Source organism: Nuphar pumila, chromosome 2 (assembly GCF_984573655.1).
Source record: "Nuphar pumila chromosome 2, dmNupPumi1.hap1.1, whole genome shotgun sequence".
Lineage (NCBI taxonomy): Eukaryota > Viridiplantae > Streptophyta > Magnoliopsida > Nymphaeales > Nymphaeaceae > Nuphar > Nuphar pumila.
Window position 1 is genome coordinate 65,384,465 of NC_143250.1, and position 13,116 is coordinate 65,397,580.

The following is a 13,116-nucleotide window of genomic DNA, read 5'->3' on the forward strand; positions in this document are numbered from 1 at the left end:
ACGATCGGAGATAATCGAGACTGGAACACCGTGCAATCTCACAATCTCTCTAACATAGAGATCAGCGAGACTATCTAACGATTGATTGAGACGGATAGGTAGAAAGTGAGCCGACTTGGTGAGTCTATCGACGATCACCCAAATCGCGTCATGCTTTCTCCGCGTCCTCGGAAGACCGACTATAAAGTCCATGGTAACATCTTCCCACTTCCATAGAGGGATCTCTATCTGCTGCATGACCCCACCGGGTCTCTGGTGCTCGATCTTGATTTGCTGACACGTTAAACACTTCGAGACATACTCAACCACGTCTCGCTTCATACCGTTCCACCAATAACTGCGTTGCAGGTCCTTGAACATCTTCGTGCTACCCGGGTGAATTGTGTACCTAGACTTGTGGGCTTCCGCAAGAACTTCATTTCGAAGAACCGGGTCATCAGGAACCCAAAGGCGCTCCCTCAACCATATACTTCCATCCTCCTTCAGACGAAAAGGTGTATCTGCCAATATCGCTTGAGCCTTCAACTTTTCGTAGCGTGCATCAGTTTTCTGCCCATTGATGATCCTCGCAAGCAGCTCAGGTTGAGCAACAAGGTGAGATAAGCCGATTAAACCTTGAGTGACCGCGAAAGGTTCCCATGAGGCTAGGTCTTCGACCAACCTCCATCCAGCAAATAAAGCATTTATCGAGATTTCCGGTGCTTTGCGGCTGAGAGCGTCAGCCACAACGTTCGCCTTTCCTGGGTGGTAGGAGAGGGTGAAGTCGTAATCCTTGAGGAATTCAAGCCAACGTCGTTGTCTCATGTTCAATTCTTTCTGCGAAAATAGGTATTTAAGGCTCTTATGATCGGTGAACGCCTCAAATTGCTCTCCATACAGGTAATGCCTCCATATCTTTAGTGCGAACACCACCGCAGCTAACTCTAAATCGTGAGTTGGGTAGTTCTTCTCGTGAATTTTAAGTTGTCGAGAAGGGTAAGCGATCACCTTCCCATTCTGCATCAGCACGGCCCCTAGGCCTGACCCAGAGGCATCAGTATAAATCACGAACCCGCCCTTACCAGAAGGTAAGGTCAAAATAGGAGCACTGGTAAGTCGTTCCTTCAACAACTGAAAACTCGCCTCGCACTTCTCGTCCCATAAGAATTTAGTCTCTTTCTTCAGTAACTTTGTCAGGGGTAACGCAATTTTAGAAAAATCCTGAATGAATCTTCTGTAGTAACCCGCTAGTCCAAGGAAACTCCTGATATCACGCGCGTTCTTTGGTTGCTGCCAACCAAGTACAGCCTCCACCTTTGCAGGGTCCACGGACACTCCTTCTTTAGAAATAACGTGTCCCAAAAACATGACTTCCTCGAGCCAGAATTCACATTTAGAGAACTTGGCATACAAACGTTCCTTTCGCAAGGTCTCCAACACAACTGTTAGGTGCTCTCGATGTTGCTCTCGACTTTCTGAGTACACCAAGATGTCGTCGATGAACACGATCACGAAGGTGTCCAAAAATGGCTTGAACACCCTATTCATCAAGTCCATGAAAGCTGCGGGGGCATTGGTCAGTCCGAACGGCATGACTGTGAACTCGTAATGTCCGTATCTCGTCCGAAAGGCCGTCTTAGGAATATCCTCATTCCTAATTCTGAGTTGATGGTATCCGGACCGAAGATCGATTTTCGAGAAAACCTTGGCCTTCTGCAACTGATCGAACAAGTCTTCGATACGCGGCAATGGGTACTTGTTTTTTATTGTGGCCTGGTTGAGCATTCGATAGTCGATGCACAATCGCAAAGTCCCGTCCTTCTTCTTCACGAAGAGCACAGGAGCTCCCCAAGGAGAAACGCTGGGGCGAATGAATCCTTGATCCAACAACTCCTGCAACTGCTTCTTCAGCTCCTCAAGCTCAGCTGGCGCCATTCTGTAGGGTGCTTTGGAGATTGGTGTCGTACCTGGTAGCAATTCAATACTGAATTCTACCTCACGAGACGGTGGAAGTCCCGACAGCTCTTTAGGAAAAACGTCGGGGTAATCGCGAACAATATCAAGCTCACTGATGGGAATGGGTATTGGATCTGACTGGATAACACTAACCAAAAAGGCAGTGCATCCCTTCCGCAAGAAGTTCTGTGCCTTAAGTGCCAAGATCATCCGGCTTGCTCGAACAGGTCTGGGAATTCTGAATTCTACTCTCGAAGAGCCTGGAGGTGATAAAACGATCTTGCCATCACGGCAAAAGATCTTGGCATGATACTTGTGCAACCAATCCATGCCTAGGATGACGTCAAATTCAGTCATCTCCAGCAGGATAGCACAAGCAGGCAAGTGCCGCTCTGCCACAACTACGTCCAATTCAGGTATGAAAGTGGTGCAAACCGTGTTCTTCCCAACGGGGTTATACACGTCTAATGCATTATCAAGCGTTTTTACCGTTATATGCAATTGTTTTACGAATTTTTCTGAAACAAACGAATGTGTGGCACCACAATCAAAGAGTGCAAAAGCTGCTTGATCAGCAACAAGAATGGTACCTTGAACGAGATCCCCTTTGGTCAATTGATCGACCGTGGCTGCATAAACTCGACCCGGCTCTCTGCCACTGCTTGGTTGTGCTCGCTGTTGTTGCTGATGAGGTGGTCGAGGAGGCTGAGATACGTTGCCGGTTCGCTTGAGGTCATCTGCTGCTTTCTTCCGGCAGTCGCGTATGAAATGGCCCATCTTGCCACAGTACAGGCATCCGCCAGTGTCCCGCAGACAAGATTGTCCCACATGAGGCGTCTTGCACCTGGGGCAGTTATCACTCGACGGTTGCCTGGGTGGTGGAGGGCCCTGTTGTCGCTAGCGTTTTGCTGGAGGAAACTGTTTCTTCCCTGCTTCAGTCTTCACTGGAAAAGGTGGTCGTTGCCCTGGGCCGCCGGAAAATGTCTTCTTCTGCTCGCCACCTGACGCGGTTGACTTCTTGGCTTGCACACTTTTTGAACGCTCCCAATCCTCATTCAGTAGGGTGGCTGCTGCTACTGCCGCCGAAAAAGTCGCGGGCATGCTGGTGAGAACCCTATGCCTGAGTCCTTCCTTCAGTCCGCGAATAAACTTCCCGGCCCGCTCATGATCATCCTCGAATAGGTGAGGACAATAGCGCTCCAACCGTTGAAATTTGGCGATATAGTCGTTCAAACTCAAGCTGCCCTGGCACAGCTCCAGAAATTCCACCTTCTTCTTTTCCCTCGCATGAGGAGGGAAATAGTTTCCGAGAAAAACCCTTCGGAAGGCCTCCCACGGAATCACCTCAGCACCCGAAAACTGCACCTCCCGCGTAGTGTCCCACCATTCGCGAGCGTCGTCCTTCAAACGAAAGGACCCGAACATTGTCTTCTTATCATCAGGAACGGACAACACTTGGAACACCCGTTCCACCTCTTTAACCCAACTCTCCGCCAAGTCAGGATCAACCTTGCCAGAGAAAGTAGGAGGGTCCAGCTTCAGAAATTTTTCATATGTGGCGGTTGGTGCATTCCCAGCAAGGGAACCCGGATCCTGATGGGGGCGACCCTGGTTACGAATCGCCTCAGCTAAGGAGTTGAGGGTATCCATCATGAATCCCCTCTGTTCACGCAACTCATCGGCCATGATGTGGCTTGAGTTTCCCGCCATCCTTAAAAAACAACCCAGATTAAAGTCAAAAATATTGAAGACGTACCAGTAGGCATAAGTATAGAAACAAAGGCAATAACATAAATCTTTATTCCGAGAGTCAAATATTTAGAATCCAGCTGTGCTGGTACATAAGCAAAAGTTATATTCCGCAGTTATAAATGAGTTCACAGACTCCAACAAAACTGGGTGCGTGCTACCTCCCCCTAGGGACGACTAGAATACTTCCTAAGATATTCCCTTCTATTGCCTGTGCACCTGAATCTGCGCTTAGGGGTGAAGGGAAGTGGCTCATCGTAGAAGGGCTCCTGCCCGTAAAGGGGCGTCGCCGGAGTATACTCCGGTGAGCCAAGACTATAATCTGAAGAATCCGTCGCAGGTGTGTATGTGGGTGATACACCGCCCACTGGGTCTGCCGGAGGTGGCGGTTGCTCGCCGGCAGTTGAAATTGCGATCTTGTCGTCATGCTCAGCCTTGTGGAAGCAAGCATCCATGGTGTGGCCTGTTTCTCCGCAGAAACCACACTCCTCTGTTAACTCAGGGGGAACAAAATCTCCCGATGACTCCTGTGGTGTCTGATGGTGCACCTGAATGTGTGAAGGCGCGAAACCACCTTCTCGAGCATGCACTTCAGCCCACGCTGCTGCCAAGGGTATCTGGTAGGCGATCGGTAGTGCGAAGCCTTGCTCATCCGTAAAAATGGGTAGAGGAGGGCGGTTAGCCCAGTAACCAGCCCCGAACATCTCACGTCCGCCCCTCCCCCTTACGGAACGACCACGTACACTACGCGTGCTCCTACCGCGAATACCATTAGAACCAGTAACTGGATCCATATATCCAACGGTACTACGAATAAAACAAGAATATCATTTAGTCTAAACATGCTATGAAATATCAAAGATTTACTTACAGCGCGATGGGATGCTCAATAGTCAAGATTCACTTCTTTCTGAACCTGGCTTTGATACCAAGTTGTAACGCCCCAAAATTTCGACTTGTGATTTCGAAAACCTTATCGAAAAAACCTTTCAAAGATTTAAAGTTTAATATTTAAAAACAACAGCGGAAGACATTTAGAAAGGGACACAAGTCAACAATCCTGGGTACGTTAGCTGAAAAACCATCATTCACATGTACAACATCTTAAAGGAATTTAAGAAATAAGGCAATCGATTAAAATCTGCAGTTTATTACAAAATGGGTCTTTTATTCCAAAGTTCAATAAATCTAAAAAAAAAATCCCAGAGTCAAGCCGCCAGCAGAAAGAAAATGAATCTTGATCCACGTTGCACCACGCCATCGGCCGCCAGTGAAGTCCTACTCCTCACCTGCCCATGAAATGGGTCAGTTTCATAACAAACTAGTAGGTGCACGAACAGATAAGTAGAATGAAAATAAAACAGGACATTCATGAGATAAGCAATTATGATATTTAAGCAATTAAAGCAGTTGTAGTCTATTCTAGCAAATGTAATAAGTGCAAAGAGAAGCAGTGTAAGTCTCAGTCATCTATATCTATTCATGAATATATTATTTAAGTTCTGATATTAACTGGCCTATGGGTACGCACAGACGCGAAACGTAGAAACAGCCGAGACCAATCCGGGGGTTTATTATGTCAGGTGTTTTCATCAACCCGGATGGCTGACTGAGTCCGCTCCTAAGGGGACGGTCAGTGACCAAGAGAGTAAATCCCCAAAGGCATTCGTGGCCCATGGATGCATCCAACTTCTACAGAAGTGCCTGGGAGTTACCACCTAGGATAATTTATGGTAATCCCAATTCCCCTAACTCCGATGACTGGGGAAAACCGAGTCTTTTGCTCGTGGGGTGGTTGTTAACAACCTGTCCATCGGAGTCTTTGTACCATCCATCCTCTCCCTTGATGAACCATGAAGATCGGATGGGTACGACGGGGGTTTCTTAACCGCCGTCCCATCCTACATGCTCTGGTCCATTAGACCCACTCGAGCATCTTGCCTGTGAAGGCGAAATGGTCACCATTTTATGTGATCTCAGCATTTTGCTAATAGCATTCATCGAGGTTGCCACAACCTCAACATCCCACCATCGTAACCCACATGGGACGTACTTGTCCAAAAGTACGATCGTACCTTCCTAGAGGTACAACTACGATGAGAGGGCAACATAATGGTTTATGATTCTTTTGTTTCCTACATGACATGTTTTGTTTTTTTCTGAGCAATTGGCCTGTGGAGGCCGATATTACCATATCAAAATCAGTAAAGTATAGATTTCACCCTTCAATACCCTCCATGATCTTACATAAAATTCATACCGTACCTGCCTTAAGGTTTGGTTATAATGGCAATTGCAGTGGTTTTGAGTCTCTTCACAAAATCTATCTTAAGTATGCAGTTTCAAAGGAACAAGCATGCATAATAGACAATTATGAGTTAAGTAATTGTACACGTAAACAGGCATGCCAAGTAAACTACTTGATTTTTTTTCTAGAATGAGTCTACCCAAAGAATTTACATTATGCAATTTCAAAAGAATCACACAGAGTAAAACATGGATCAACACATACTTCTTCAGATACGCAAATATGCAAAAATAATTATTCTATCTCAGAAGTCTTATTTTATTTAGTTCATACACACTATTCGTGCGACTTTCCCCTACCTCGGGGTGTCTTGCAGCTGCGTGCGTCTACGCGTGTAGATGATACGAGGCTCGGGCCGCGGAGCCAGAGCGAGGGGTCCGATGCGAGGTCTGCAACAGTGCTACGTTAATTATCATGCGGAAAGTAAAAGAAACAAACCTGCCTACAGGAAAAGAGAGAGGCAATAGGGGTGTGCCCCTACTGGCTGAAATCAGGAAAGCGACAGGGGGCGAACCCCTGCCTGCCGACAACAGTGGGGCGACTGGAACAGAGCCCCTGTCGAAAACAGCGAGGCGACAGTGAGGCCAGCACGAGACGGCAGGGAACCAGCCCCTTGCCGGTAGCATCGATGCGGCAGGGGGGGCAGCCCCTGCCGACAACCCAGAAGCGGCAGGGGTTGAGCCCCTGCCGACAGCCAAAAGACGGCAGGGCTAGCCCCTGCCGACAGAGTGAGGGAGAAAGCTCGAGACGGGGGGGGGTGACAGGGGAACAAGCCCCTGCGTGCCGAGAATCAAGGGGCAGCAGGGGAGTATCCCCTGCCCTCCCAGAAGCCAAGAGGCGGCAGAGGACGAGCCCTTGCCAGCCTAGCAAAACTAAGGGCAACAGGGGCATTGCCCCTGCTAGCCGAGCAAAACTAAGGGCAACAGGGGCATAGCCCCTGTTAGCCGAGAAAAAAAACAAGGGCGACAGAGGCATTGCCCCTGTCAGCCGAGCAAGACAAAAAGTGACAGGGGCATTGCCCCTGCCAGCCGAGCAAGACAAAGAGTGACAGGGGCATTGCCCCTGCCAGCCGATCAAGACAAAGGGTGACAGAGGCATTGCCCCTGCCAGCCGATCAAGACAAAGGGTGGCAGGGGCATTGCCCCTGCCAGCCGAAACAGGAAGGCGGCAGGGGCATTGCCCCTGCCAGCCGAAACAGGAAGGCGGCAGGGGCACTACCCCTGCGCGCCAAAACTTTAGAGGCAGCGGGGCTAGCCCCTGCCTGCCGGGAATCATGAAGCGGCAGGGGCACTGCCCCTGCCTACCGATGATCGGGGGGTGGCAGGGGGACTAACCCCTGCCAGAGAGAGTGAGGGCTTGGGACGGGGGTGACAGGGAGGGCACCCGACCTCCCGTCGGTTCCCTATCACCCACCGAGGAGAGGGAGTGTCGCAGGGGCCATTGGTCCCCTGTCGGCACTCCGGCGCACCCCCAGAGGGAAGAAGGGACGACAGGAGCCTTGCAGGCCACCTGTCGGCCCTTTGGTGAATACCGGAGAGGCAGGAGGGCACGGCAGGGCTGTACGCTGCCTGCCGGCCTCCCGGCGAGGTGACAGCGAGGGGGGGTGAGGAAAAGAAGAGGGAGGAGAAGAGAAGAGGGAGGATGGCATACCTGGGAGCGGTGGCCGGCGTCGGCGACGTGCGCAGCAGGGAGGAGACCGGCGTGGAAGGGGGGCGAGGGCTGCGAGAGGGAGGAGAAGAGAAGAGGGAGGCGTGATCCCCCCCTCGCCCTCCATCCTTTCTCTTAAAGCCGCAGGGGGCACCCGAAAGGGGAAACCCTCGATGGGTTTCCTTATCCAGCCCAGAACGAACGGGGAGAAGGGGGGTGGAGTGCGGCGCTCGGAACCCTGCGTCGGGTTACGCAAAACCCTAAAATAAGGGGCCCGGGTCGGGTCCGGACCCGACCCGGCCCGGGTCCAAACAGTTTTTTTTTTTTTTTTTAAATGGGATTTTACAGTCGTAAATATTTTCAGTATTCTGTTTGGCTGCTGATCAATATGTTTAATGCTTGTCCCTAGCATCTTTACAACCTCAAACTCTAACCATATTACCCATCTTTTCAGATAATGTTGATTTCTTCTGCAAAGTAGCCTGCTTCCTATGGAAGTCAGAATGCTAATGAGCAAGCTTCTCATTCTATTTTGATTGGAAAACTTTCAAAATGACACCTAACTGATTGGCATAAATCAAGAATGCACTGAATATTCACCTACTTATGATATGCATACAGGGTTACAAGGCTGGCCTTTGGTCGGCTCACGCAGAAGCACACACATACACAGGAAGGAGAGGAAGGAGTAGAGAGTCGGGCGCCCTCTGGCTTGCCAAGAAAACTGAAGAAGAAGAAGTCGCAGGAGGGAAGCAGGGGCTTCCTGCCCACCTCTCTCGTCTGGCCAGGAGCAAGGAAGGAGAAGAATCAGAGGAGGGGCATTTTTCCCTCCTCTCTCATCTAGCCGGAAACAACGAAGGGGATAAGGAAAACGGGAGGAGGGGTGCAGCCCTCTCCTGTCGTGCGTCCATGCTAGCTATCGGAAGGGAGGCCCAACGTGGGCTTCACAGCAGTGGCAGGACACCCAGTTGGGTTATCACGATGGTGGAGGCACCCGACTGATGCTGTCGGCGGCCTCTGCGCGTCGGTGGAGAGCGGTCACCCTGGTGGCTCCTCTACGAGTGGCCTCCGCCTGGTTCCCAACAGAGAGGAAGAGGGAGCTTGGATGGGTGCCGCTCGGGTGGAGGAGAGAGGGGCGAGACAGGTGGGCGACGACCTCCTATCGATCACAAAGAGAGGGAGAGTGAGGACATGAGAGAGAACGAGAGAGACTTACAGGGGAAGCCCCTATCGCGGTCCAGATCCAAAACGCGTTTGATTTAGCGCCAACCCTTTTTAACATCCAAAAGTTCATTGATTAATAAATATCGATGAATCCCTCATAAAAATACCGATAATAATCCCTTGTTTTTTTCTGAAAAATCCAGAAAATTTGTGAACTTTATACTAACTAAATTAAAAACCAAATGTAGGCGGTCAGTGACCGGAAAGAATCCTCGCATAAGTATCGTACAAACTAGGATGTATCCTATACTGACTGCAGTAGTCGTGGGAATCTACCCACCTAGGACAAAATTTGGTAGTTCTGGGTCTCCTACCTCCCGAGGGCTAGAGACCAAGTGAGTCGTGATTCAGCAATACTTTCACCTAACATTTTAACAACAGGGTCACTCAGGGGGTTGTATCATCTACCCTCTCCAAGGTAGACCGTAAATCTGAATGGGTTACTAGGACCTCTTTATTACATGATTTTTATTTCACCAAGTGTGACTAATCCCAATAGATCACGCACCCACTATCCATTCCAGGTAGATACACTATTCATTATTTCGATATGTTCCTAACTCAATAGTATAGGCATACATTTTGTGCCTTATATCTCAACCCATGCAAAAAGCATACATATGAGAGGGGGTCTAACCCCTATTTATACACAAAGGAGAGTCTCCAAAAAGGGACATTGGGAGAGAAACTAAAAAGAAAAATAAAAAGGTAAACTAAAAGCTAACCTAGTTAGGTACTAACCTAGTTACTATTTACATATATATATATATATATATACATACAAATATGTATATGTATACATATGTATGTATACATATATGTTGTATATATATTTTTTCATTTTTAACAGGAGCTAGTCCAATAGATCTATTTGTAGCCGTTGGACTAGCTCCAACAGCTATTCAAACTAGTCAACATTGTGTTGACTAGTTCGAAATGAACTAGACAAAAAGAAAAAAGAAAAGAAAATTATTTACAATAAATATATATACATATATAATACATACATATATATATATATACACATGTGTATATAATACATTTACATACATTGGTATGTATAAAAAGAAAAGAATAAAAAATAAAAGAAAATTATTTACAACAAATATAAATAAATATATATACATATATAATACATACATATATATACATATATGTGTATATAATACATTTACATACATTGGTATGTATACATATAAATACATATATATATATATATTATATATACATTATATGTATAGATATATATACAATTTAACAAATAGGAGGCCACAGCTGAGCACTGCTGAAATTGTATTGTGAGAGCTACAGTAAGGGTTTTGTACATGCTTAGTGCATTTCAAGGTGAGGAGAGTCCAGAACCAGCAAGCACAACATGCAACTGCTCAACATTGATTAGGGACAGATAATTGTTTCATCGCCATATTAGAACTACAATAAGGAGCATTCCAAAAGTTGTGAAGTAAGACTAAAGGATAATGTTAGTGCAACATTAAGAAGAAAACATTTTAGAAGCCAACCAAAACTGATAATTCCTGAGCTGATGAATGAACACAGAAGAAGCACCAACAAGGATGAACAAGTTCTGAAAAAAAAGAGGGAGATTCCACATGGCCTTCAATGTTATCAACTTGAAAAGGATAAATACACGGAATAATCAGATTATAGCCACTGAAGCAGGAAGAGCACACAATTTGCATCCATTGCATGAAGCTAAACGATTTATAAACTAAGATTCTAAGAGAAAATTTCAAACAAGCAATCATGAAAAAAAGAAAGGCTACTTACACAAAGCCTATGGAGGTTTTGATCAAGGAAAGAATCCTGCTTCTGACTGAGTCATATGCACTCAAAAACCCAGAATGAACCTGGGAAAAACATATCGAAAATAATAAAATATATAAACTGTGTAATTTATGCAGCAATGGAGAACAACCAATAGGTTCCCTGTGCATAAAACATTAATATGAACTTTCACCTGAATTTCTTGTTTGAAATCACCTCCTATCCTCTCAGGGTTTAATCTATTAAAAGAAAATAAATTAGAACACAGAGACCATAGCACCAATAGATAAACATAATTCATTGACAGATTAAAAATAAATTCAGGAATCACTAGCTTTCACATAAGTTCCAACCAAATCAAGTAAATAATTGTCTAAAAAGAAAGTTTCGAGTCCAGTATATCATTTGTCAAGAAAATGAAGATCAAATATATAAACTCGCAGGAACTTACCATGTGAGATGCAGCAAACAAGAAATCATGCTGTTACACAAATGTCGTGTTTGATGATAAGGGTGAAATGAAAACAGGTTGGATTTGGACTGAAGTCCAAATCCAACTTCAGTAAATAAATTAAACTATAGTAACCATAGCAACAATAGATAAGCATAATGCTCATCGATAGATTAAAAATAAATTCATATATTTCACATAATATCCAATCAAATTGGGTCAATGATTGTCCAAAAAAAGGTTCAATTCGGGTATACCAGTTGGCAAGAAAATGCAGACCAAACACAAGTATACTCATAGGCACTTAGCATGTGAAAATGAAGCAAACAAGAAAAAAGTGCAATTACACAAGTACCTCAAATGACAATAGGGGTGAAAAAAGGTGGGATCCTAATGGCCAGTCCAGAACCAACTTTGATACTGTGAGACTGGTTCCAAACCAGTTCTGAGCTGGATTGACAAATGCGAACTGGGAGCCATCTAGGATCTTAGAATGATAACACCAAAAAAAGGCTTTTACGCAGAAAGAATGAAAAAGGTTTGGATCTAATCCATATATTACATAGATCTGACTCGAACATAGTGGCCCAAATCCACATCCAGATCAGAAAAAGAACTAATGAGATAGATCTGACCAACCTAAATTTGCAATGCGCCCTAGTTGTCTGATGTTGCTTGGAGGTCCTACCAGATCCAACCCATTTCCACCCCAAGTAACAATAGCCTACATCACGTGGACATTTCAATTATCATGTGTCTCCTATGCTGATACGACAGCTCATGAACATAGTCAAACCTGTCTAGGCCAGTACAAGGAGCCTGGTAAGCATGGGTCGGGTAGTTTAAGCCAGCCCGGGCTCACCCAAGAGTGTAAATGAGCTGAGCCTGGGTGCCAAGCCCAGGCTCTTCTATGTAAATGAGCCAAGCTTGATCAAATAAGCAAGCTTGATTAATCTCAAATAATAGGGTGATCCAGGTATGTGGATATGTTCTGTTGCATAGAAAGACAAAAAATAAGTCTTACCTAACAGATAGGGCATTCATTCTCTACCCAAAAGGTGGCTTGTTTGGATCCCACCAACTAAAAAATGAACGACAATTTTATTTTTAATAAAAGCAGTTGGCTCGAGCCCAGTGAGACTTACTCGAGCTTGACCCAAGTGGAGCACCAGTATTCTATTTTTTAAGTGAGCTGAGCTTAATCGGCCTAGGCTCAGCTTGTATGAGCCCTACCTGTGTCAAACACTGTCAAGGACATGACATTTAATTTTTTCCCTTCTTTTAAGATATTGATTTTTGTTTTTATTCACTCATGTTTTTTCTTTAAAAATTTATCGTTGTACAATACATTTCAATTTTCAGCATAAGTTTATTGTTTAATGTTTTTAATCATGATTTAGAACTATTATCCAAGGATTCACACTTAAGATCACATGTGCTCTCTCTCTCTCTCTCTCTCTCTCTCTCTCTCTCTCTCTATATATATATATATATATATATATATATATGTAAAACCCGAAATAAAAAACTTGGATTCGGGTCAGATCCGGACCCGGACCCGACCCGGACCCAATGGAGGCACCGCCTCCCTCGTGTCTTTTAAAGACAACGAGGCAAAGGGGGGAGGTTTCTCGAAACATCCTTCCCCTCTGCTCTCGCTCTCTCCCCCGATCGCCTCTCCCACTCCCCTCGCGTCAGCCGAGTAGCCGCCACCGGCGACCCCCTACGGCAAGCTCCCTTCGGCGACCCCCAGGTACGCACCCTCCTATTCCCCTTTTCTTTTCTTTTCTTTTCTTTTCTTTCTCTTCCGTTCTTCCCCCCTTTTCCTCGGAGAGCCGATAGGAGGCCGGCAGCCCCTGTCATGCTTTCCCCCTCCCTCTCTTCTACTTTGTCAGGCAGGGGCGCAACCCTCCCTGCCCTCGCTTTCTGAGGGCAGGGGTGCAACCCCGTGCCTCCTCGTAGTTTGTTGACAGCAGGTCAGCAGGGGCTCGCAGTCCCTGCCCCTGCTTCTTGCGCT

The 13,116-nt window shown here is 46.2% G+C and overlaps 1 protein-coding gene across 5 annotated transcripts in view; it reads right to left on the reverse strand.

Annotated features, from left to right (window-relative positions):
- The window catches only part of LOC149845609 (putative triglyceride lipase), a 269,765-nt gene that overhangs the window by 154,353 nt on the left and 102,296 nt on the right, over positions 1 to 13,116 (reverse strand). For all 5 annotated transcript variants that reach the window (XM_089995863.1, XM_089995861.1, XM_089995860.1 and 2 more), the window contains exons 11-12: positions 10,842 to 10,887; positions 10,652 to 10,731 (exon numbers count right to left, since the gene is read on the reverse strand). In XM_089995863.1, the coding sequence (XP_089851989.1) occupies positions 10,652 to 10,731; positions 10,842 to 10,887 (126 nt within the window). The remainder of the gene's footprint in view (positions 1 to 10,651; positions 10,732 to 10,841; positions 10,888 to 13,116) is intronic.